The sequence below is a fragment of the Microplitis mediator genome, chromosome 6 (assembly GCF_029852145.1).
Source record: "Microplitis mediator isolate UGA2020A chromosome 6, iyMicMedi2.1, whole genome shotgun sequence".
NCBI lineage: Eukaryota > Metazoa > Arthropoda > Insecta > Hymenoptera > Braconidae > Microplitis > Microplitis mediator.
The window spans coordinates 19,630,513-19,652,495 of NC_079974.1; the positions used below are offsets into that span (position 1 = coordinate 19,630,513).

Genomic DNA, 21,983 nt, shown 5'->3' on the forward strand with positions numbered 1-21,983 from the left:
AGATTTGAATGTCCGCGAGCGCGAATTTTAGTTTTAATGAAAATTGATGATTTGCTGTAGATTTTTTGCAAGATTATGATAAGTTTATATTTAGATGAATATATATTTTGATATTTAGTAGATATATACGTAGTAATTAAGATAATAAATAAAAAACAACAGAAAGTTTTTTTGTTTTCCATCGACGCAGCCATTTTGTGTAATTACGCCATCTATAAATTTAAATGTAAATTAAAAATAAAAGCATCTTGTCTCATTCATTTTTCATAGGTTGTTGACACGGGCTTACAGCTTTCCAGCCGGTTGTGTGAAGGTGTGTTTTTTGCTCGGCGAAAACGCGTAGCCGCAATTATTTATTAAAAAGTAATTGGTAGTGTAGCCGGTGTGATACTTAACGTCTTCGTCAAGACACTTAAATTACTTCTGTAAAGGTAAAATATATATATATAGAGTGAGTTTATCGTTAAATCAAATTGCTAATAAATAAATTCGGCTTAAATTCAGCGTCTGTCACACAACACACGATCGTGTGAAAAAAGAGTTCGGGCGGTAGTAGTGCGCACACATATATTCATACATACAGACGAATGACAGAGAAAAAGATGGATAGATAAATCGAGAGGAGTAAGTACATACTCTGCACACAAGTATCTAAGTACGTACTTCTATAAGAGTGAGTGAGCGGGTAAAAAATTTAAGAAGAAGACGACGTCGTTCAGAACTGCAAGATAAAGAGGAACGATAGATTGTATGCCTGTGTCACGGCATTCCCTCTCTCTTATTACTCACACAATTGTTACTTTTTATTTCGTAAATATCTATTAATACATACATAAATATATACATATATGTGTGTATATATAACGTATATGTAATCCAAGACAACGTGGAAAAAATTTTGTTGATATTTAAAATTAAAACAGGTAAACTTGAGAATTTGTCATCAGAATAATGTATCAGTAACCTGCAGTAACTGATACTAAAATAAATTTCATTAAAACTCTACCCTACAACACGACACAACGACGACAAAAATTTTTATTTGAATTTACTCCATCCCGGAAGCGGCGACAGATCGTCTCCGACGTTTAACGCCGGAGAAATGGTTTCTTGCACATGGTGACATCGCTGGTAAGACATTTTATTATTATTATTATTACTTTACATTCATATATGTACATTACATATCCATATATAACTTTCTACGTTATATATATTTAAAATATATATAACAAATGTATAATTATTTTATGCTTCGTTGCACACGTACACGACCATCTCCTTTGTTCCTCCTCAACAACAGTGACTTTATATTACTAAAAGTACTACTCGGTTACTCGACTAAAACCGATGAAGAAACCAGGAAAATAAAAAATATATTCACATAACGTGTGTCCAGTAGACTACAACTAGCAGAGGAGTTTCCTCAGTAAAGACTCCAAGTAAAGACTGAAACGTCAACTGGTCCCTCAGCTCAGCTCATTTTTTTACTTAACTTATTTTTTAAAATCTTAACGTGGCCTTGAATTGAACGGTCAATGGCCCGTACACGTCAACATTGGCATGTTATTTACACTAGAATAATTACAATTGTCTAATCTAGTTAATTAACATATTTTTTCATTGACTCTAATAACACTTGTAACAATAAATTATTATAATCATAATCATAATGATAATAATAATGATGATGGTGATGATGAATAATCTAAAGACACACAGATAATTTGTTTAACAATTGTTACATTTATATTTCTCGTTCTAAATGTATAGATTATAACATAAATTTATTCGTAGCTCATGAATTTACGATTTGAATTACGATAAAGAAAAAATAATTACCTGGGCTGGGACAGTTATTACTGATAAGCACCAGCACTCAATAAATAATGAGAATAAACTCTTGATAATTTAAATGGTATTGATGATTGATAACAAGTTAACATGTTATTAAAATTATAAAAACAAAATAATTAACAACAATCCATTATATTAAACTATTTAATAAAATAATTAATTATAATAATGAAAGTACTCAAATAGATTATCGATTTTCACAAGCAATTTCACGCATATTAAATCTAATGAATTTAATTAGATCTTTATAAGGAATAAATTACACAGTTGTTTAGTATTCAGATCACCGATGAAAAGACTCGTGGAGTTATTTTTTCATTGTTTGAATCTACAAGTATTTTATTTATATAATCATTATGATTATGATGATTAACTTTTTTTTATACGTACCAAGATCGGAACGTTTTTTGTCTATTGATCTAGATTTTTTAAATCTTCGCATGTTCGAGTATGACAGCCGAAAATTGCAGGCCCCAACTACCCCTTAAGCAGTCGAATTACATGAATTTTTTTAATTTTCGTTGCGCGAAAAACGTTCCGATCTTCAGGTAATTTTTTTCTGTCTCTGTTTTTTAATAAATCAAAATTTTTTCTCCTAACGCTTTTGGGTTTTAATTATCTAGTCTAGAGTGCAATCTATTAGCGGAGTCTGACGGGCGAATTATCAAAAGAGCAGTAGATGATGATAAAGACAGTAGTTGTAGGGGTAGTATATATATATATATATTAGTATAGTAGTTGGGATAATATATGAATCTATATAGATATTTAAATGGAGTAGAATATTATGGGAAAATGAAACGAAAAGCCGGTAATAGAGAAAATGGGAGTACAGCACAGGCAATTCCTCTCGAGTACTCGGGGCTGGTGGATTGTAGCGCTCGCTTCAAGTTCAGACACACAAACCAGGATTCAAGTATTGATTGCAGGAGAAGCATAGCCTGGTATAGCCGTGTGGTGAAACGGTGAACGTGGATAAAGGAGTGTAGAGTAGAGTAGAGACCACGGTATAGAATCATCAGTACTGAGACAGAGTAGAATATAACAGTCCAGACTACCGGCATCGTCACGTGTACGTGTTAAATACACGCCTAGATTTTAATTTTTATTTTACATACACGTTTTATAATATTCAAATACTGTATATTTATTTTTTATATCCGTTTCTTTGTATTTGGTAACAGAGCTGGTTTTTTTGTTGTCATATTTTTGTAATCACTCTTGTAGTTGTAATGTAAGTCTGTTACTTTTCCCTTGAGCTACTTTTTTTTCGCTAGTCAGATGCCTTAAACCGGCCTCTCACTCACTCATTTCTTTGGTGTTTATCGAGAATAATAATAGACTAGTGTGTGGTACGATCAATAAATAACGCAATGAGCACGTGCACGAAAGAACCATAAAAGCATGCACCGCTTTACGTTTTATCATGATTTTTTTTTTTAATATCAAAGTAAAATTGGAGCTGAATTATTTTAAAAATTAAAATTATCAAAAATATATTTTTTATTGTATCAATTAAAGTTGATAAGGAAGTCGCTGTTTATTATTTGCTGAGTAAATTGACAGTAAAGTATTTTAGTAGTCGGAGTTTTATTTTAAAATGTAAAGAAAAAAAAATCATGACAGTAGCATTGGACAGTTGAGGAGGAATCCAGGTATGGTCGATACCCTGCGTTATCTCTCCCTCTCCATCGTATTTCGGAAGTTCCTCCTATCGGCGATACGTTTACGACGTGTCATACGAAGTATCACAAGATCATATAACCAGCAGAGACTCGAGAAGAAGACGAAGGAGGTGGACCCGGATGCGGAGACGGATGAGGTGAAGGCACTAGATGTGAAGAAGAAGAAGCAGGTGAACGCGAGAATGACAACAATTGAGGAAAAAAAACGAGTTGCTGGGTCCAAGGTGTCGGCGATTGCAAATATATTCCAGTCAAAGCCACAGCATGAGGGACTTGCCCATCATCATCGACCCACGACCATTCATCCGGAGGGTGGATTCAAGGAGCCACCGGCGCCTCTCTCTGATTCTCCAACTCAAGTGACTGTTGTTAGGACTGAGAGCCATGTCGCGAGGTTTAACAATGCACGAGCTCTGTTTGAAAAGCTTGGCGAGGAAAACAAGACCAATCGACCGTGAGTAATACTTTACATTGAAACTATTTTTAAAAAGAAAAGTATATTACTCTCTCTTATTATTTTTGTTATAAAATGAATTCTATTTTATTAATTTACTAAAATACTTTTTTTTTTTTTTTTTTTCCTAGTGTAACAAAACCGACAAATTTTCATGGATTGAGATCACGATCTAGTTCAGCAAATTCTGGATCAGGCTGTACGTCACCTGCTCGATCACCGCGTCCTACATCACCTTCGCCACCTGGTAGTTGTCGCGATCATTTAAGTAATTGGAGTGCCAGCGTACCGGCATTAAATGCCGAGCGTCACTTTGAAAATGGCCATGCTACGGAAAATAATAACGCCGCTCAAAGACTAAAGCCACGTGTTGGTGTTGCGTCAAAATTCGAAAAGAATTTTCACGGCAAAGAAAATCGTCGTGATGAAAAACAGCAAGCAGAGAGACCAGAGAAACCAGAAAGACGATTAAATTCTAAAGAGTTGATTGAAAAACAAAAAAATTGGACCAGCCATTTTTCTAAAACACGACCTAGCCGTTACAATTCTGATCCGAATAGATCTGTCGTCCAGACGTCGATACAGAATCAAAATTCAAAGAGACTGATTGGTGATAATTCTATTGACCCGTCAATAGAGTCGGATTATCAGGAAATTGACTTTAAAAAATCACCGGAACCATGTCCTGCCACGAGATCTGCAAGTTTTTGTACGTCAAGACCGTCACCGACGATGTCACCGCCACCGCCATTACCACCCACTCGAAATTCATCGGCTGTGAAGAAGGAGAGACCCGTGAGCTTTGCCGCCACGAGTCCCACGGGATCAGACTCGCCCGTAAGTCCAGAATACGCTACAGTAAACAAGTCTTTTGACACGTCACCGACGATCCCGGAATACGCGGTCGTACAGAAGGGAATTAATGCCAAGCAGCCACCGAAATCTAACGAACCGATGCCTGAGTATGCGACAGTACAAAAACCACTAGGTGGTTCAAAGAAACTTGTTTTAGATACGTCATCAAAATTATCTTCTAAAGACAACTCTAAAGCAATTCAACAAGATGTCAGTAGTCCATTATCGAGGAGTATTAATTCTAGTCCTACACGTCAACCTCTTCCAAGTCCTCGAGAGTTGTCTAAAGAATCTTCATCATCGAGTCCTGATCACGATGAAGAAGTCGATAATCAAAAATACGATCTGCTGGAGGTTGACGACTGCCCGATTCTTCCGGCGAGTCCGATTCGTGCGCCACCCAAAACATCTGAATGGCGGAATGTTTGGCTCGCGAAAAATGAAGAGATTCTCAAGAACGTGTCGGAATTAAAAACGACTACGACAATAACATCAACGACAACGGTAACTGCCGAAGAGATAATTGAACGCACGAGTTCACGCCCAGACTGGGCGAAACCTCACGTCGAGGTCGGCGAGTCAAAGCGTACCAGGTCACCGGAAAATGAATTACGTCCACCATCGGCAACTGACAGCGCTTCATCGAGCATGAGTTCACCCAGTTCGCCATCCAAAGATAGCAAAGAAGAGAAAGCTGAGAAGGAGCTACCGGAAAAGCTTCAGTATGGTGAGAATTATTATTATTATTATTATCAATATAAATAAATAACTACTTGGGGGATAATAAATCTATTAATAGAGCGTCATTATTAATTAAGATGCAGAATGAGAGTGATAATTTGTAACGAGTCATATTGTTGTTAGGCAGAAAAGTGATTAGAGTTGATCTGTGAATGACGCCCACGCGAAAGTTCAATGGCAATGGATTCAATCTAAAAATACTATGTCTCGACTGTTGGTCGTCGCGTTTACCACCACCTCGTTCGTGTGACTCTAACTTTTTTTGGACGCGTGCCAGTTTAAAATTTACAGAGTAGAGAGAAGGTAAAAGTTAAATACGCGGATAAACCGTCACGTACACTCTCTGTATGATTTTCATGTTCATAGATTTATATGACTTTCCCCTTCTCTTTACACTAGTAACAACAACAATAATAATAAGCAGTTCTTGACTATATCTACACTCTTTTTCTGCATACTCGCTTGCTCTCAATCTCTATTTGTTCTTCCTTCTTCTCCTCTTCCTCCTCTATCATCACCACCATCAACATCATCGTCTTCATTTCTATTTCCTCTTCCACCACCTTATTCTCGTCGTCGTATGTTCATACGAAGATCCTTGTTCATTCGTGGGTCCACCGTAATTTCGCCGGGGGATATATTATTTATAGAAATTAGTGTGTGCGCACGTTCGGTACCATCGGGTCCGCGTGTATTTTTTCCGTCGCGCTTTCACTCGTTAACTCGTTCGCGCGTTGACCGTCAAAGGCGAACGCATTACGCGTATCTAACGTGTTAAAGTACCCTCGAGTGAGCAGACTGTGAAACGATCGACAGCAACAGATTATTTTAATGGTGATGAGATAACGTAACAATTTAAATATTTTATTTTTAAAGAGCTTAGTTTTTAAAGCTGTACGATGGTACTACAAGTCCCACTGAGTGTTTTACTATTTTTAAATATATTATTCATTTCTTTCTCTATATCTCCACCTTCTTCGTCTTATTATTTTAACTTATTCATCTCCGATATTTTAAATCGTCAATAATATTTTTTGATAAAAAAAATTATTAATGGGTTTTAAAATTTGGCCGTAAGTTATTGTTAAAACGGGTTTATTTGCTATTAAAACGGAGCGACGAAATAATTATTGGCGACCTCGCAGAACCATGTGCCTTCGTCTCTTCTGCATCGACTGTCGAGGTATCGATATTATTATTATTTTTATTATTATTAAAGATAATAATAATTTCCAATAATAAATATAAAATTGATATTTAAACTCTCTCTCTATTTTTTTTTTAATCTTTTTATATATTCAAGGACGCAACAGCTATGACCTGGAGACGGAGGCTAATGACAAACCGAGTGTCTACACAGAGGTGGCGCGTGAAGAGGAGGAAGAAGAGGAAGAGGTAGGAAGTGCTGAGAAATTTGTCGAGACTGATGCAGCGACTGTTGTGCGACGATCTCATGTACGGATGGACCTGCCAGCAGCTGGGTTAGGACAACGTCCACCCTCTGTTATTAGTTCTGACCAGGAATTTCCACCGCTTGAGCACAAGGACATACCAGTGCCATCTCCTTACGCAAGACGTTTGCAACAACAGCAAGAGAACAAACCGCAGACTCAACCTAAGCCTGAATTACTCCTCGGTGTTAAATTTAATGCTGAGCAAAAAGATAAATCAAAATTTACAACAGAACAGAATACAAATTCTGTCGTGATGGAAGAGCATCAGCAGACACGCAAGACATCGCGTGTTATTAGTGTTAAAAATGCTTTAGAAAAAGAAAAACAATTTTTAAATGAAAAACAGTGCCAAAAAACTATTTCAAATGCTAAAAATGATCAAATAAAAATGTCTATGAGAGAAAAATCAGTAGTAGCTAAAGGAATAAATAAAGATGATGTTGTTGTTGACAAACGTTCGAGTTTTGTGGAGGTCGAAAAGCCAATAAATCAATCGTCAAGTCTTCCGACCAGTCAATTTACGAGTAATTTATCTGAACGACTTGATAGTAGCAAAGTTGATTGTAAAGTTAATAATATTTCTACGAAAAGTAATTTATTTAATACTAATACTACAACTGCTGCTGTTACTGCTGCTGCTACTTCTCCTGTTGCTGTGGCTGCTGTTGATGTTACCGACAAAGTATCATTTGACAGCGATGCCGAGCAAATACAAACAACGTGGGAACTTGAAAAGCAGAAGGCTGATCAATTGGCAGCACTAAGATCCGCTGAAGTAAATAATGACCAGGCATCCAAAATACCGATCAAATCTCATTCGCTTGTTTCTGCGGTTGTTGCTCAATTTCAATCTAAAGATAATGTTACTAACAGTGTCACTACCACTGCTACTGAAATACATCAGCGTGAATCAGAGAATAGTCTCAATGAAGACACAGACTCGAGTGAATCCAAGACTGTGATTAATTTGGATGATCAAAAGCATCAAGTGCCGGAATTAATTAATGATAATGCGAGTAACAAAAAATATGAAACTCCAGTAGCAAAAGGTATACCTGCATCAAGTACTGTGACACCGGACACAATGACAGCTGATGAGGCTGAAAATCTCCTGAGTTCACGGATACTTGAGAAGAAAATTCGTCAAGGATCGGCGTTGCTGTCAGACGAGGAGGCGCAGGAAATAGCCAGGTTACTGTCACCAACAGCAGTCTCTCCGTCAGCTGTCAGTCCTGCTACTGCCACTGCTGCTGCTGCTGCTGCTGTTGCGGAAAAAATTTTGGCAAAAGAAAAGGAACTGGAAAAAGATAAAGATAAAGATAATAAAGAGAAAGAAGAGTTGGACAATACACCAGACTGGCTGTCAGATGTACTGTCAGCACCGGATACTAGTTTAATCAACAGCACTGCTCAAGATTACAGTTTCTCACAGCGTTCGCGTAGTGATTTAACAATTGACTCGCTGACAGAGAGTCAAATTGGCTCTGTCACCGGTAGCGAGAGTGGACTGCTCGGGTCTGTCAGTAGTTTGAATGACACTCATGAGGCTAATGATGATACAGAGACTGAACAACGTGATGAAGTGACACCGGTACCTGGTAAAATAATTCTCGTGGAAGATGGAAAACATTTCTATGAGGACGGGCACTTTTGGATGGAAGTGGAAGGACTTCCGGACTCTGATGATGAGGATCTGGGTTCGGTTGCTGTTAAGAAAAGTGGAAAAGTTTCGTTTGACACACGTCCAATGCGTATATACTCAACCCACTCAGTCAATGAATACGATCGTCGTAATGAAGACGTTGATCCTGTGGCTGCTAGTGCTGAGTACGAGTTGGAAAAACGTGTTGAAAAAATGGAGGTAATTTATTTATTAATTAAATATTTTTATAGTAATGATAATATTCCCAATGATGGTTTATCCTTGCTCGCTAAATTTACCTTGACGACAACTCTGGCCGCCCTGAAATGAGCCCGAGGCTTTTTTGGGGTGCTGAGGGAATATTTTAATTATTAAATTATTCCAATATTTAGCAAAAGAATGTGATAAAATAAATTTTAAAAAAACTTTCAGGTGTTCCCAGTTGAATTAATGAAAGGTCCCGAGGGTCTCGGCTTGAGTATTATCGGTATGGGTGTAGGTGCCGACGCAGGTCTTGAAAAACTCGGTATATTTGTAAAGACAATCACGGAAAAAGGCGCGGCATCGCGTGAGGGAAGAATTCAAGTGAATGATCAGATCGTTGAAGTCGATGGCAAATCATTAGTCGGTGTAACGCAAGCTTACGCAGCCAAAGTACTGAGGAATACTTCAGGATTAGTGCGATTCGTTATTGGCAGAGAACGTGATCCTAAAAATTCCGAGGTCGCTATGCTGATACGACAGAGTCTCCAAGCGGATTTGGAGCGCGAGCAAGCCAATAATGCTGCCAACAGGTAGTTCATTTAAACTTTTGATTAAAAAATTAAATTATTTAAAATTCATAATTTCGTTTGAAATTTTTTAGAAGATTGAACTTCTCTGACGCATCACCAGAAGGTCCTCAACGAGAAGAACACACACCTGAGAATACCAGTAGACTAGGCGGTATTCCAAGTTCTCCAACGATGTCTTCTTGCTCAGAAGGCGAACCACCGCACAGTCCAATAGAAAGTTATCTTTCACCGGGAAATCGAAGTCGTTCGCCCATCATCAGCTCGTCTGGAGGACACGCGACAACTCAAAACGACGTGGAAAGTCTGCGAGCACTTCTCCAAGAGGTATTTTTACTCCGAACAATCGAATGCCAATAAATATTTACTTTGGTTTAAATTCATTATTTTTTTTTTATTTAAATTTTACTATTCAGTAGTTCCATTGAGCTTTTTTTTGTCAATATTGTGCACTTTGTATGCTATTATTATTTAGTACAAAGGCATTAGTCATTAGTTACTAGTATAGTATTTAAAAATTACTACAATATATTAGTAATTAGTATATTTATATAGTTGCACATCAATTATTTTTATTTTCCGTCAATAGTAAACGTATTTTATTTACTTTAAATGAAGATGGTAACGCGTTATTAGTTTATCTCGGGTTTTTGCTTATGCATTTGTGTGTGTTGTTGGTTGCTTGCAGACTCAATGTAAACTATCGATTGCCAATGAAGAAGTGGAAACGCTCAAGGCAAAGGTAAATTTTAATCACCTTTCATTTACACTTTTTTTTTCATTTCTCACGTAGATATTTTTCTATTCACAAAATTGTGTTGTTTTTGATGAATTATTAATTTATTTATTGACGAGGAATTGATTATTAATAATGAATTGCACAGCTGGTAGAGTTGGAGAATAGCGGAGCTGGCAGTGACGAGTATGCGGCAAAATTACGAGAATCGAGACTGCGACAGCATGAATCCGAACGAGCACTTGGCACTGCGAGACAAGAACTATCGGCAACTAGAGAAATGTTGTCACAATCTACGGCACAAACGACGACGTTTCAACAAAAGTATGCAAGAGCTAAACGATTGGCGCGAGAATTAAGAACTGATATAGCCGCGAGAGATGAATTTTATCAGCAATTACTCCAAGAGAAAGATACTGAGTACAATGCTCTTGTTAAAACTCTTAAAGATCGGGTAAGTTTGTTGTTTTGATAAATATATTATTATTTTTATTATCGAGGCCATTTTCAGTCAGCCCCCGCCCCCACTTTTTAAAAATTTTCAGTGAATTTAACTGTCATAAGCGTATCCAAATTTTATCAATTAATTTAAAAAAATTACTTGCAGTTGTTATCAATTAGGAGTTAAACAAAATTTTGTTGAATAAATGTTAGCCTGAAAAATTGAAAAATTCAAATTATAAAGTTGACATGAAAATTTTACTGAAATTTATTTAAAAAATTTTAATTAAGTCCCAGTTGATATTAACTGTAAGTAATTTTTTTTATCTCAGCAAAATTGTCTTTTTTTCAATTGATGCTTTAATTTTTTTTTAATTAATTAATCAAATTTGAAATACGCTTATGACAGGAGTCATTGAAAATTTTTAAAAAGTAGGCGGCACTGTCTGAGAATGGCCTTAAATGGATCATTTAATTAATTTTGTGATAATTAGGTTATTAAATTGGAGCTTGAACTGACGGAAACGCACACGAGGTTCGGTTTACCCGTCCGATTGCCATACGACGGCTCAACCAAAGGAATAGTAACACCCCAGTTATCCAGACGTCAATTACCACCACCTCCATCGTCTGCAAGTTGTCAACTGTCTGACACAGAGACATCAGATTTGAGTAGCCCGGATGACGGAGATAAAACAGCGACTGTTGAAAGAAAATTACCTCTGCCTATTCCAATAAAAGAAGAGTTAGATCGAGCGATACCAGCGCACCGTCTTCTAGATAATTCAGCCGGTAAAAATAAAGCTGAGCTGGCCAGTAGAGGCGGACTTGCCAATCGCCAGCTGCCAAAGCGTTCTGGAGGATTGAGTAACAGCAGCTCGGACTACGGATTAGACGAGTCAGGGGACAATACCGACACTGAAGACTCATCTAAAATTGGTGGCACATCCCATGATACCAGTACTAGATCAACAAGCGAGTCATTGAAACAATCAAATCTAAGCTCGTATTCAAGCAGCTCTTCAATATGCTCACAAAAAAGTAAACAGTATTTTGAATCAACGCACTCGACGATTCGTCAGCACAGTACAATAAGTTCTCAAGTACGAGCAATGACTGAACAAAGTTGGTCGGCGTCACAGAAAAGTCTTATCGGCCATCCGCCGTCACTGGCTGAGCAGTTGAAAAAAGTTTTAGCTGAAAGAGAGAGGCGGCTGGGAGGTGATATGTCATCGTCACGTGAAAATTCTGGTGATTTCACGGATCTAAATAATCCGCACAGTGATCCAACTGCTGTGGGCCATCATCTTATTGAGGAAATACGTCAAGCTGTTAATGAAGCGAGTCAACGGGTAAAAATTGCTTCAGTACCTATGCCAGCGGGACCGGGTAACACACCTTGGCATCATCAAGGCGGCTCACCGTCCAGCTTATCATCGGGTGGATCTATAAGTCCAACAGCCATCGAGCCCAGTCCGTCCAAAATCGGCAGCGTTGATTCCGCGGAAGTTTGGATGCCACCCAACCCCGGTGATTTTGGTCTAGACAAAAAAATATTCTGGCAAACTGCTTCCATCACTGATTGGTCTAAGGAACAGGTGAATTGATAAATAAATTAATTAACGTTTTATAATTAACTTGAAGTAAAATGAATAATATAATTTTAACGAATTTATAAATTTTAAAGGTTTGCCAATGGCTTACGGGGATTGGTCTAGAACGATTTACTTCACGTTTCGTCGACAATGGAATCAACGGCAGCAGTCTACTACGTTTAGAGTCGCGTGATTTAAAAACCCTGGGGATTTTTGGTGATGAGAAGGCGCATCTTAAGAGAAAACTAAAAGAACTGCGAGGTCAGGCTGAGCGTGAGCGTAAAGAGCGAAAAGAAATTGAACGAGTGCGAAAAAAAGCCGAGAAAGCCGCGCGAAAAAAATAAATTATAATTAATTAATTAACTAATGATTATACTTTTACTGATGATGATAATAATAATTATTATTATAATGATGATGATGATGATTATTGACGGAACGAAAAATCGCTCACTGTTTACTGTAATAACGCAATAATACTTGTGTGTTATTTTTTTATAAATTTTTAGCTCGTTATTGTCAAAATTTTAGTGCTACTCTCAGTGGTACCTTCACGAGAGCTTCCCAGTGGTGGACGCCCAAGTATTTTTCGATTTATATATACATATATATAGATATTTTTATTATTTTTTTTCTGTTCTATATTTTCATAATCGTTCCGTTCCTCCGTGCGACGATTGATGATTTTATTAAAAATATTCTTTTTATCAGCCGATCAACGCGATTGTTAAAATTTATAATTATAATATTTTTGTATTTATCGTTATGAAAGCCATTTTGTAATTAATTATGGCCGTTTAATTAATTTTGTTATGCTTGTTTTTTATTATTTTTTTTTCTTGTTTTTTTTTTTACGACCAATGAGCCATTTATTTTATATTACATTAACTCGTTCTCGTATATATATTTATCTTGATATTTTGACGGCAGTGCACACATCGTCGCATGTTAATAATACATAATTAAAATAATAATAACAATAATAATAATGTTAGTAATAAAAAAAAATAATACAGCGTAAAATCATTAACTTAAAATTTGATCTAATATTATAAATAATTATAATAATAATTAATAAGTAATTATATAAGTATTTCATACGTACGATATATATATACCGGATAAGTTTATTTATTTTTGACGATTAATTTCAAGATATTTACGGTATTATCATAGATAATAATTACAATTTATAATAATAATTAATTTTTTTTTTATTATTATACGAGTTTGATTAAAAAAAAAAAATGTGAATGTGTTTTTTGTTTGTTTGTTTTATGTGTTTTAAAAAATTAAAAAAAATATCAACGAAGAACCTCTTTGTAACGGCCGAGTGCCGTGGATATAGTCGTTAATTTAGTGTATATCAATTTGTAGAATGAAAAAATTAATAATTATAATTAATAATATTAATTAATATGAAAAAAAAAGTAATTAATGGAATAACGAACGATTTAAAATGTATGAGAGTATACTTTGCGTTAATTAATAATTTTTGCTCAAAGAATTCTCCATATCATAGACCGGATGAATAAATTATTTAATACATCAACGTACGCTTTCTTTGGATAATTTTTTTCCTCAGCTACTCTCTTATTAAAGTACTTAATTAATAAATAAATTTAGACTAGCTTCACGTGTTTAAGACATTCCGCAACGAAGTAACTTCTGAATGTCGATATTTATTGTCCAAAAATCATTTTTCTGCATTTAGTTTTTTTTAAGACAATTTTGCGAGCGATGCTTTTAAAAAATTAAATTGTATTGAGATGCCCGGAGTCAGTGATCGGTATCTCAAATTAATTTAACAATCATATTTATATTAGCTGTAAGTTACAATTATAATTCTCAGTGTTAATTGTAATTATCTGGTAATTAATGTCTACTACGATGATTAATTAATTTAAATATTATTATTGCGAATGATAAATTAATAATTACGGCTGGATAATTTAATTAACAGTGAGAAAAAACAAATTACCGTGTATACACAAAAACTTCGGAGATGCCGATGGTCGTCCGAAGACGGGGTCTGAGGGAGAGACTTCATTTGATGAAGTCTTTGTCTGGTAATTGGGCCCCAGCGCCCGTAAAATATCACACCCTGAAGAGGGTCCGGGCGCTACCGTGTAAATATATACATATGGATATATATATTTATCTTTTTTTTGTTTTAAAATATCATATAAGACTACAGTTGATACAGAAAATAAATAAATTGTCGTGAGTAAATAATTATAGCAAGAAAATACTAGTGTCATAATAGTTTCATTGTAGTGTACGAGCTGTCATCACATGAGTCTTCGATTTTTTTATAAATATATATATAAATATAAATAAATGAATGAATATTATTATTACAGTAATAAATAATAAAATGGTAAATAAATAAAAAGTCAAATAATTAACACGAGAATCAAAGATAAATAATTCCGTGATTTTTCTCTTGTACAACTGAATGACGATTTATTTAAATTTTTGATCTTATAATTAAAAAAGAAAACAAAAATAAAATTTTTAAGACTTATTGTGTGATTTTAAAAATAATGAAATTGTCACTTACAATAAAATTGTATTTGTATCTTTATTAAATTATAATTAAATGACCAACCAGTTTTTTATTAACTGGAATTAAAATTTAAAAATAAAATTTACGTTTTACAAAAAAAATAAATAAAACCATAGAATTTTTATGATAAATTTATTGACTGTCAATTGTATTTGTGGAAATATTTTAAAATACGTCCGTAACTTTTTTACACATTTTTGTGAAACAAAAAACTGATTCAATTAATATATAATTAATAGTAAATAATAGATAATTTAATGATTAATTAATAATGTAACGCGCATGAATCGTAAAATGTCTTTAGGTCATTTTTTCATAATCAACATTTAGAAAAAAATATTTATAATGTAATAAAACTTTTTTTTTTTAATGCCATTAATTAAATCAGTACAAGAGAGAACATGCATGAAAATATAACAATAAATTCATAAATCAATCAATCAATAAATCAATATCTTATAAACAAAATAAAAAACAATTAATAATTGTAATTGTATGGAAAGTATTGTCATTATTGTGAAATACTCTGGAACCTTTAAAATAAAATAACTTGATACATTAAAGATATTCTTTACTTATTTATAATTGTACATGTATATAAATATATAAATAATAATTTATTTTTTAGTAATTAGTACAGTATATGAGTAATATGGTATTTGAATGTAAAATGTATATTTTTTGGTGATAATTTATTATCTGTACGTTTCATCCTCACACATGTGCGCAGTGATGAGCACAATCAGACAAGAACGGAAATGGGCAATCATTTCTTGTTAGAAACTATTCGATTCTCTGGCTTACAATTTATTATTTTAAAAAACATGAATTTTAAAAAATATTTCATTAAGTATTCATCGTGTATATTTATATATATTTTGTTTTGTATCGCGTTAATTATTTTTAAAATTAGTTACGTTTCTTCGCGACGCGATAAGACACCAGTTGATAATTTTGAATCCTTGGTAATTGTCAATGAAGATAATGATTTAAATAACTTTGAAGAAAAGTTGACAAATTCTACAGTTGATCCTCTAGTAAGTTATCAATTATATTTTATTTAAAATCCTGTACAGATCAACTTAAAAAAATGATTAATTCTTAGGGAGGTGGACAGTAAAATAAAATTTGTAATTTAATTTTGATGATCGTGAAGTTAACAGACGATTAACAATTTTTTAATTTTTTTTTTTAACAAATTAATCGCAAAAAAAAAACTAAAAATATGCACTTATTTTTTTGAAATTTATAATTTAAAAAAAAAATCAAAAACTATTAGACGGCTAATTTCAGTATCATATTTTGATGACCCTAAAGTTGACAGAAATTAACAATTTTCAAATTTTTTTCTCAACAAATTAATTGCAAAAAAAAAAACTAAAAATATGCACATGTAGAAAATTTAAAAAACTATGGGTGCAACTTTTTAAAATATTTTTTTTTTTTTAATTTATCATTTAAAAAAAAAAATCAAAAATTATTAGACGGCTAATTTCAGTATCAGATTTTGATGAACCTAAAGTTGACAGACAATTTTCAATTTTCAATTTTTTTTTCAACAAATTAATTGCAAAAAATAAACTAAAAATATGTACATGTAGAAAATTTAAAAAACTATGGGTGCAATTGTTTTCAATATTTTTTTTTTTTTTAATTTAATTATTAGTCGTCAGCTAATTTTAGTATCATTAATTACGACCATAAATTGGACGTTTCGTCCCTTTATTGGGACTTCTTCAACAACGATCATATAAATTCTATCGTCTACTAAATTTTTTTGAGACAAACGTCATGTTTAATTATATATTAATTAGCATTTAATATTTTTAATTACAATAAATAAATAACAATTTAATAAAATAGAGATAAACTACAATTCATGTGACAGTCAATAATTATATACTAGTTGTGTTAATTATCAATTATTTAAAAATAATAAGCTTTTAATTACAGATAGTTGATGAAGCGATTCAACGTGTTTACAGTGTATGTGAAAAGTATAACAGAAGCACAGCATTAGAAAGAATGCATTATTTTTATTCACCGAAACATAGTTCTCTATTTTGTTGGATTAGAAAAGTTGCCTCTACAAGTTTTACTAAATTATTTGCTGACTTGCGTGATATTAAAGTAATTGGCAATTACTACAAGTAATAAAATTTATGGTTTATTAAAATATTAATTTTATTATTTCATAGTTTTTATAAATAAGTGAATTTTTTACAGACAAATAGAAGTATTGGTACCAGAAAGTATTGAAGAATTTTTAAATTTGATTGACGACACTGATGTATTTAAATTTATTGCTGTAAGACATCCCTTCGATCGACTTGTTTCCGCATACAGAAGTCGAATTGCAGATAATTCGAGACATACATCACAAGCATGGATATTTGTACCTAGAATATTTTATATTACACGCCCGCAATTGTTCCATTTTAATAAAACGACCGGCACTCCATTAGAGCAAATATTTTATAATGACCGAAGGTAATTAATTTAAGTACATTATTAATTATCTATATTATTGAGAAAATCAGAGAAAAACGGTTGAACCTGCGGGAAAACTTCAAAACTTCTCGCTGTTTTCGAGCTCAGGGAGCTGAGTCTAGATTATCTGTAGAATTCAGGCCTCTTGACTATCAGAGAAGTCTTCTGGAAGAATGCTAGCATATAGAAATGAAGGAAAAAAATTTCTTCTGCAAAACCGAGCCCTGAGTTTAGATTTTCGATAGGGTTTCTATCGAATTTTTTAGATCGCGATTCTGACCAAAATTAAGGCGTCTGATTAATGCTTGAAGACCTCGGGGGTATCAGAGAAGTCTTCTGGAAGAACTCTAGCACACAGAAGTGAAGGAAAAGAATTTTTTTCTCAAAACCGAGCTCTGAGTCTTGATTTTCTATATGATTTTTTTTTGTATCAATGAAAGCTCTTTAGTAAACCCACAAATTTAATTAGTTTCTTGTATCTTTCATCGTAGGGTAAGAGCACCAGTACCCAGCCACCTCATCTTAAATTATGTCTATATATATTTTGAGCCAATGTTAAAATATATGACCGGCTGGCTACTAAATACGGGCTGGGTACTGGGCTCTTACCCTAGTTAAGATATTTTAGAAAAAAAATATATTGGACTTCTAACAACAAAATTTGACCGTGTAGATTTTTCTAAGCATCCCATAATTTAAAAACTGTTTAAATCAATTCGTTCGAAGTAAATTGTCAGGAATAATTAATAATTAAATCATTTACTAAATTTGCTAATGATACTCAGACAGTCGCTTAGTGATTGCTCGTAATTATTGTCCATAAAAACAAAATTTATTTTTCAGGCTAAAGCTCATCCCAACGTTTAAAGAATTCATAACATGGCTTCTTGAACAGCCAGACGAGCAAGACGACCCTCACTGGAGTAAATACCAATCTCACTGCTCGATATGTCAAATGCCCTTTGATTATATAATTAAACTAGACAATTACACCACCAGTGACGTAAATTATTTGTTTACAAAGTTGGGATTAAATAAAAATCAATGGACACTGCCAAGGTTGGGACAGAGTCACGACGGAATGACAACTTACGCGCGTACGTGCAATTATTTATCGACTTTATCAATAGACATGTTTTACAAATTATTTGAACGCTATAAAATAGACTTCGAGATGTTTGATTACGACTACAGTACTTATAAATCTTGTATAAATAAATAATTCACATTAAATAGAAATAAATTCTTTATTAATTTATTATTTATTACAAACTGAGTTTTTATATGAATTATAAAAAGGTGACATTTAACTGCAATTACAATGGTAGACAAAATTGTTTTTTTTTTTTTTTTTAATCATTAATTACTTAAATAAATAGTAACTAATAACCAATTACTTAATCAGTTATCAACTCATTTAATAAAGAGTTAAATAGATATTTTTCAATGCAGAAAATGAATTATCATCCCACAAATTATAAAAATAATAAATCAATACAGTCTAGCTGTGAACTCTCTTCTGCGGGCTATTTTTATGTGGACTTGATTTTTGTTGAATGCAGGTAACTTCGTTAGTGTCCTCAATAACACAGCAATCATCCAAATCATCAGAAACTGACCGTTCAGTTTTTCGTTTTTTCGGCGACGGAATTTCCCGTCCAGGTGACGATGCTGTTTTTCGTTTCTTGGCAGCCACGTCATCTTCATCAACAACTTCCATCAGGTCATCGTCATCGTCTGGAACGATCTCCAGCAGATCATTGTCCTCGACATCAGTGACCTGGCCATTGGAAGTCGATGGTGTTTGGTTGTCTTTTTTAGTTTGTTCCTCTTCTTTTGGTTTGAGATCCTGCTCATCAGCGACAACCAAAAAATCTGGACTCTCTCCGCGTACTGTGGGTTTGTCACGATGGACAATATTGACAGTTAATGAATAATTCTGCTGGAAATCATCAACTTTAAGTATTGAACCATTTTTGACACCAAGTTCTTCAAGTATTTTGTCATTATTTTCCTCTGTTTCACCTTCTTCACTACTGATTATTATTCTACCCAACCCATCAATCATAACATCAGGCGCAATCATATTCAATCTGTCTTTTAATACCAAATCATTTAGCTCAGCAATTGTCATCTTAGTAGTATCGATTGCTAAAACAGCTGTAGGTGTTGGCGCACAAACGTAACACTTTGGATTTGGAGGATTTACATCTCTCTCGGGTACTAAAAATTGATTACGATGATTTGGGCGCGGTCTCAGATAAACAGATTTACAGGCTTTCAAGTTTCCAGATAAAATACGGAATGCATGTAAAACAACGACACCAGCAATGATGGCATTTGTCGTAGCGATTGCTGGTATGATATTACCAGCCATTGATTTAATATCAAAGCGTGATTTCTGCGCAATACCAAATATATAAGCGCGTATATTTGCACAGGCAGCCACAAAGTCCATGGCATCTTGGTCGTCTTTGTCCCAAACTAAATGATCGCTCGGTGACTTTTTGCGCAGTTCCTCGAGTTTAGTTTTCAAATTATCTACTGCCTTTGCGAATATAAGCGCGCATTTAGCGATACTCCATCGCTGCTGGTCTTTCAACCCTTCGTCGGTGTCTTTGCTACAACCGGCAACTTCGTCAGGTAAATTTTTCCAGTCAAGAGGAGTTGGAGGTGTCCTCTTCTTCCACAAATTGTCCATACTCAGAAGATACTTGATGTCATCGTGAAACAATTTAGCGAAAAGTTTTTCCGGATCGTATCCGTTTGCGTGCGCCCACAGTCGTGTTGACACACGTACGACATTTCCTTTGTCATTAGCATCTGAATTTAAAGCTTCTTCGCCGGCTTTATCACCAGCAGCCTCGGGATCTGCTGTGTCTGGCGATACATCTTGATCAGGATCTTCTTCACCAAATAATTGATTGAATAAATGCTTCGACCAGACTATACAGTGAATAGGCTCGCTAGGAGTGTTACGAATTGTACATCCGGGAAATGTTTTTTGTGGAGGTTTTGGGAAGCATTCGTAGCACTGACTCAGTCCTTTTTTAATCAGCTCAACTTGACCATTGTATCCAGCAGTTCCTGACTCAATTAGCGGTACATCAGCAGCTAAACACATGCGATTAACGTGATTTCTTGCTGCTCTGTTGTCTAAAGCTCCCATTACTACATCAAATTTCTTGAAAAAATTCAATCCATAATCAGATCTACCGAAACAAAAGTCATTTATTATTTTTTATTCACATATTCATTTATTTAATCAATGGATTGATTAAAAATAAATACTTACGAGGTAATACTGTCATGATAAGCAGTTATTTTAGCATCAGAATTAAATGTTAATGCAGTTTCACGTGCTACTGCTGATTTTGATTTACCAACATGTTGTTTTTGAAATAAAAACTGGCGATTGAGATTGCTTACGTCAATTGTATCGAGATCAATCTGAAATAATAATAATTGTTATTAAATAAATACAATGTAATTATATATAATAGATAAAAAAAAAAAGTAATATATTTGTATTTGAAAATTGAGTGGTTAGAAATCGAGAAGCGAAACGCGCACATGCTGACGCGGTACAAACAAACAGTAAAAAACAATTTATACGACTCACTATTTCGATATCATGGAATCCAGTCATAACAAGATTTTTTAGGATTTCACAACCAATCCCACCGGCACCAACAACTAATACTTTGCTTTTTAAAATAGCTGTTTGAAGCTCAGGATTAAACACACCATCAATAGTCGCCGCCATTTTTGTAGCTACTGATTTACTGAAAAAATAATTTTGCGGCTTCGGCGAACTCCTCTTCTCCTCCTTTTTTTATAGTTCTTGTCTCTCTCACATGAACTTGAATCCATCTACCAGTCAAATTTCAAACTTCACTACTCCGTGATGATGGTAAAGAATTTTCATACCATGCTGGCTTTAAAGAATTTTTTATAACCAAAAAGTTATAGAATTTTAAAAATAATTTGTCATTTTAAAATATTAATTTAATTTGCTGTCATTCTTAGATAGCAAAGTAATCAGACATTTTTAAATACAAGGTAATAATTTTAATTATTTAAATAATTTTTCAGTCATTACTTGGTAATTATTAATTATTAGAAAAAATTTTTGAACAATCGTAATTTTTAAAAGAAAAAAAAACATTTTATGAATTTTGTTATTTGAATAATTAAAAGTACAAGTTTCTGATATTATTTGGTATCATGCTATTATTTAATAATGATTATAATTTCATTTTTCAATCAGTCATTTAAATAAAAATGAGTGTGAATGTAACTGACAAGTGGGAATTTTTAAAATTTTTAAATAAATAAATAAAATGTAAGTAGAATAAAAATTTTAAAAAATGCGCATTTTTTTAAATTTCATTATTTCAATTCATTTATTTATTCATTTAAAATTTATGAAATGTCTCATGTCTGCAACATTAACTCTCATTAAATAAAACGGTCCAAGAAAAATAATTTTTGAATTAGTTAATGACTACTAAAAACCGGTAAATTTTTTTGGTGGATCTATTAATGCATTCAAGAAGTCAATTCAAGTGGAAATGGGAAATAGAGTGAAAACTGAGTCCGATAATTAAACTGTATGACTGTTAATATTTATTTCTTTTTATGATACTGAAGTTAGCCGACGACCAATAAAT

At 33.7% G+C, this 21,983-nt stretch overlaps 3 protein-coding genes across 8 annotated transcripts; 2 read left to right on the plus strand and 1 right to left on the minus strand.

Moving 5' to 3' along the window:
- Positions 1-269: 269 nt before the first annotated feature.
- On the plus strand, positions 270-13,803 carry LOC130669332 (uncharacterized). Of its 6 annotated transcripts, none has more exons than XM_057472146.1 (11): positions 271-810; positions 924-1,131; positions 3,626-3,996; positions 4,128-5,578; positions 6,896-8,907; positions 9,121-9,482; positions 9,554-9,806; positions 10,168-10,221; positions 10,364-10,669; positions 11,151-12,254; positions 12,344-13,803. In XM_057472146.1, the coding sequence occupies exons 2-11, from the start codon at positions 1,117-1,119 to the stop codon at positions 12,593-12,595; spliced, it is 6,180 nt and encodes a 2,059-aa protein (XP_057328129.1). In that variant the 5' UTR covers positions 271-810; positions 924-1,116; the 3' UTR covers positions 12,596-13,803. The 6 variants fall into 6 exon arrangements, with proteins under 6 accessions (XP_057328130.1, XP_057328132.1, XP_057328129.1 ...); XM_057472145.1 differs by having other exon boundaries at positions 274-431; positions 505-1,131; XM_057472147.1 differs by having other exon boundaries at positions 270-1,131; positions 9,557-9,806.
- Positions 13,804-15,514: 1,711 nt separating this feature from the next.
- LOC130669337 (carbohydrate sulfotransferase 11-like) lies at positions 15,515-18,774 on the plus strand. Its single transcript, XM_057472156.1, has 4 exons — positions 15,515-15,857; positions 16,774-16,970; positions 17,047-17,310; positions 18,154-18,774. The coding sequence occupies exons 1-4, from the start codon at positions 15,579-15,581 to the stop codon at positions 18,530-18,532; spliced, it is 1,119 nt and encodes a 372-aa protein (XP_057328139.1). The 5' UTR covers positions 15,515-15,578; the 3' UTR covers positions 18,533-18,774.
- LOC130669334 (SUMO-activating enzyme subunit 2) lies at positions 18,616-21,099 on the minus strand. The gene is made up of 3 exons (XM_057472150.1): positions 20,933-21,099; positions 20,606-20,760; positions 18,616-20,522 (listed from the first exon to the last, which is right to left on the minus strand). The coding sequence occupies exons 1-3, from the start codon at positions 21,074-21,076 to the stop codon at positions 18,812-18,814; spliced, it is 2,010 nt and encodes a 669-aa protein (XP_057328133.1). The 5' UTR covers positions 21,077-21,099; the 3' UTR covers positions 18,616-18,811.
- Between the last annotated feature and the right edge of the window lie 884 nt (positions 21,100-21,983).

Excerpts from the sequence above, each read along its gene's own strand:
- LOC130669332 (XM_057472144.1), top strand. Across the intron at positions 5,579-6,895 it reads ACCGGAAAAGCTTCAGTATG|GACGCAACAGCTATGACCTG; the intron begins GTGAGAATTATT and ends TATATATTCAAG. Across the intron at positions 8,908-9,120 it reads AACGTGTTGAAAAAATGGAG|GTGTTCCCAGTTGAATTAAT; the intron begins GTAATTTATTTA and ends AAAAACTTTCAG.
- LOC130669337 (XM_057472156.1), top strand. The coding sequence starts at position 15,579 with ATGGGCAATCATTTCTTGTTAGAAACTATTCGATTCTCTGGCTTACAA. Across the intron at positions 15,858-16,773 it reads ATTCTACAGTTGATCCTCTA|ATAGTTGATGAAGCGATTCA; the intron begins GTAAGTTATCAA and ends TTTTAATTACAG. Across the intron at positions 16,971-17,046 it reads GTAATTGGCAATTACTACAA|ACAAATAGAAGTATTGGTAC; the intron begins GTAATAAAATTT and ends AATTTTTTACAG.
- LOC130669334 (XM_057472150.1), bottom strand. The coding sequence starts at position 21,076 with ATGGCGGCGACTATTGATGGTGTGTTTAATCCTGAGCTTCAAACAGCT. Across the intron at positions 20,761-20,932 it reads GATTCCATGATATCGAAATA|ATTGATCTCGATACAATTGA; the intron begins GTGAGTCGTATA and ends TTATTATTTCAG. Across the intron at positions 20,523-20,605 it reads TATCATGACAGTATTACCTC|ATCTGATTATGGATTGAATT; the intron begins GTAAGTATTTAT and ends TTGTTTCGGTAG.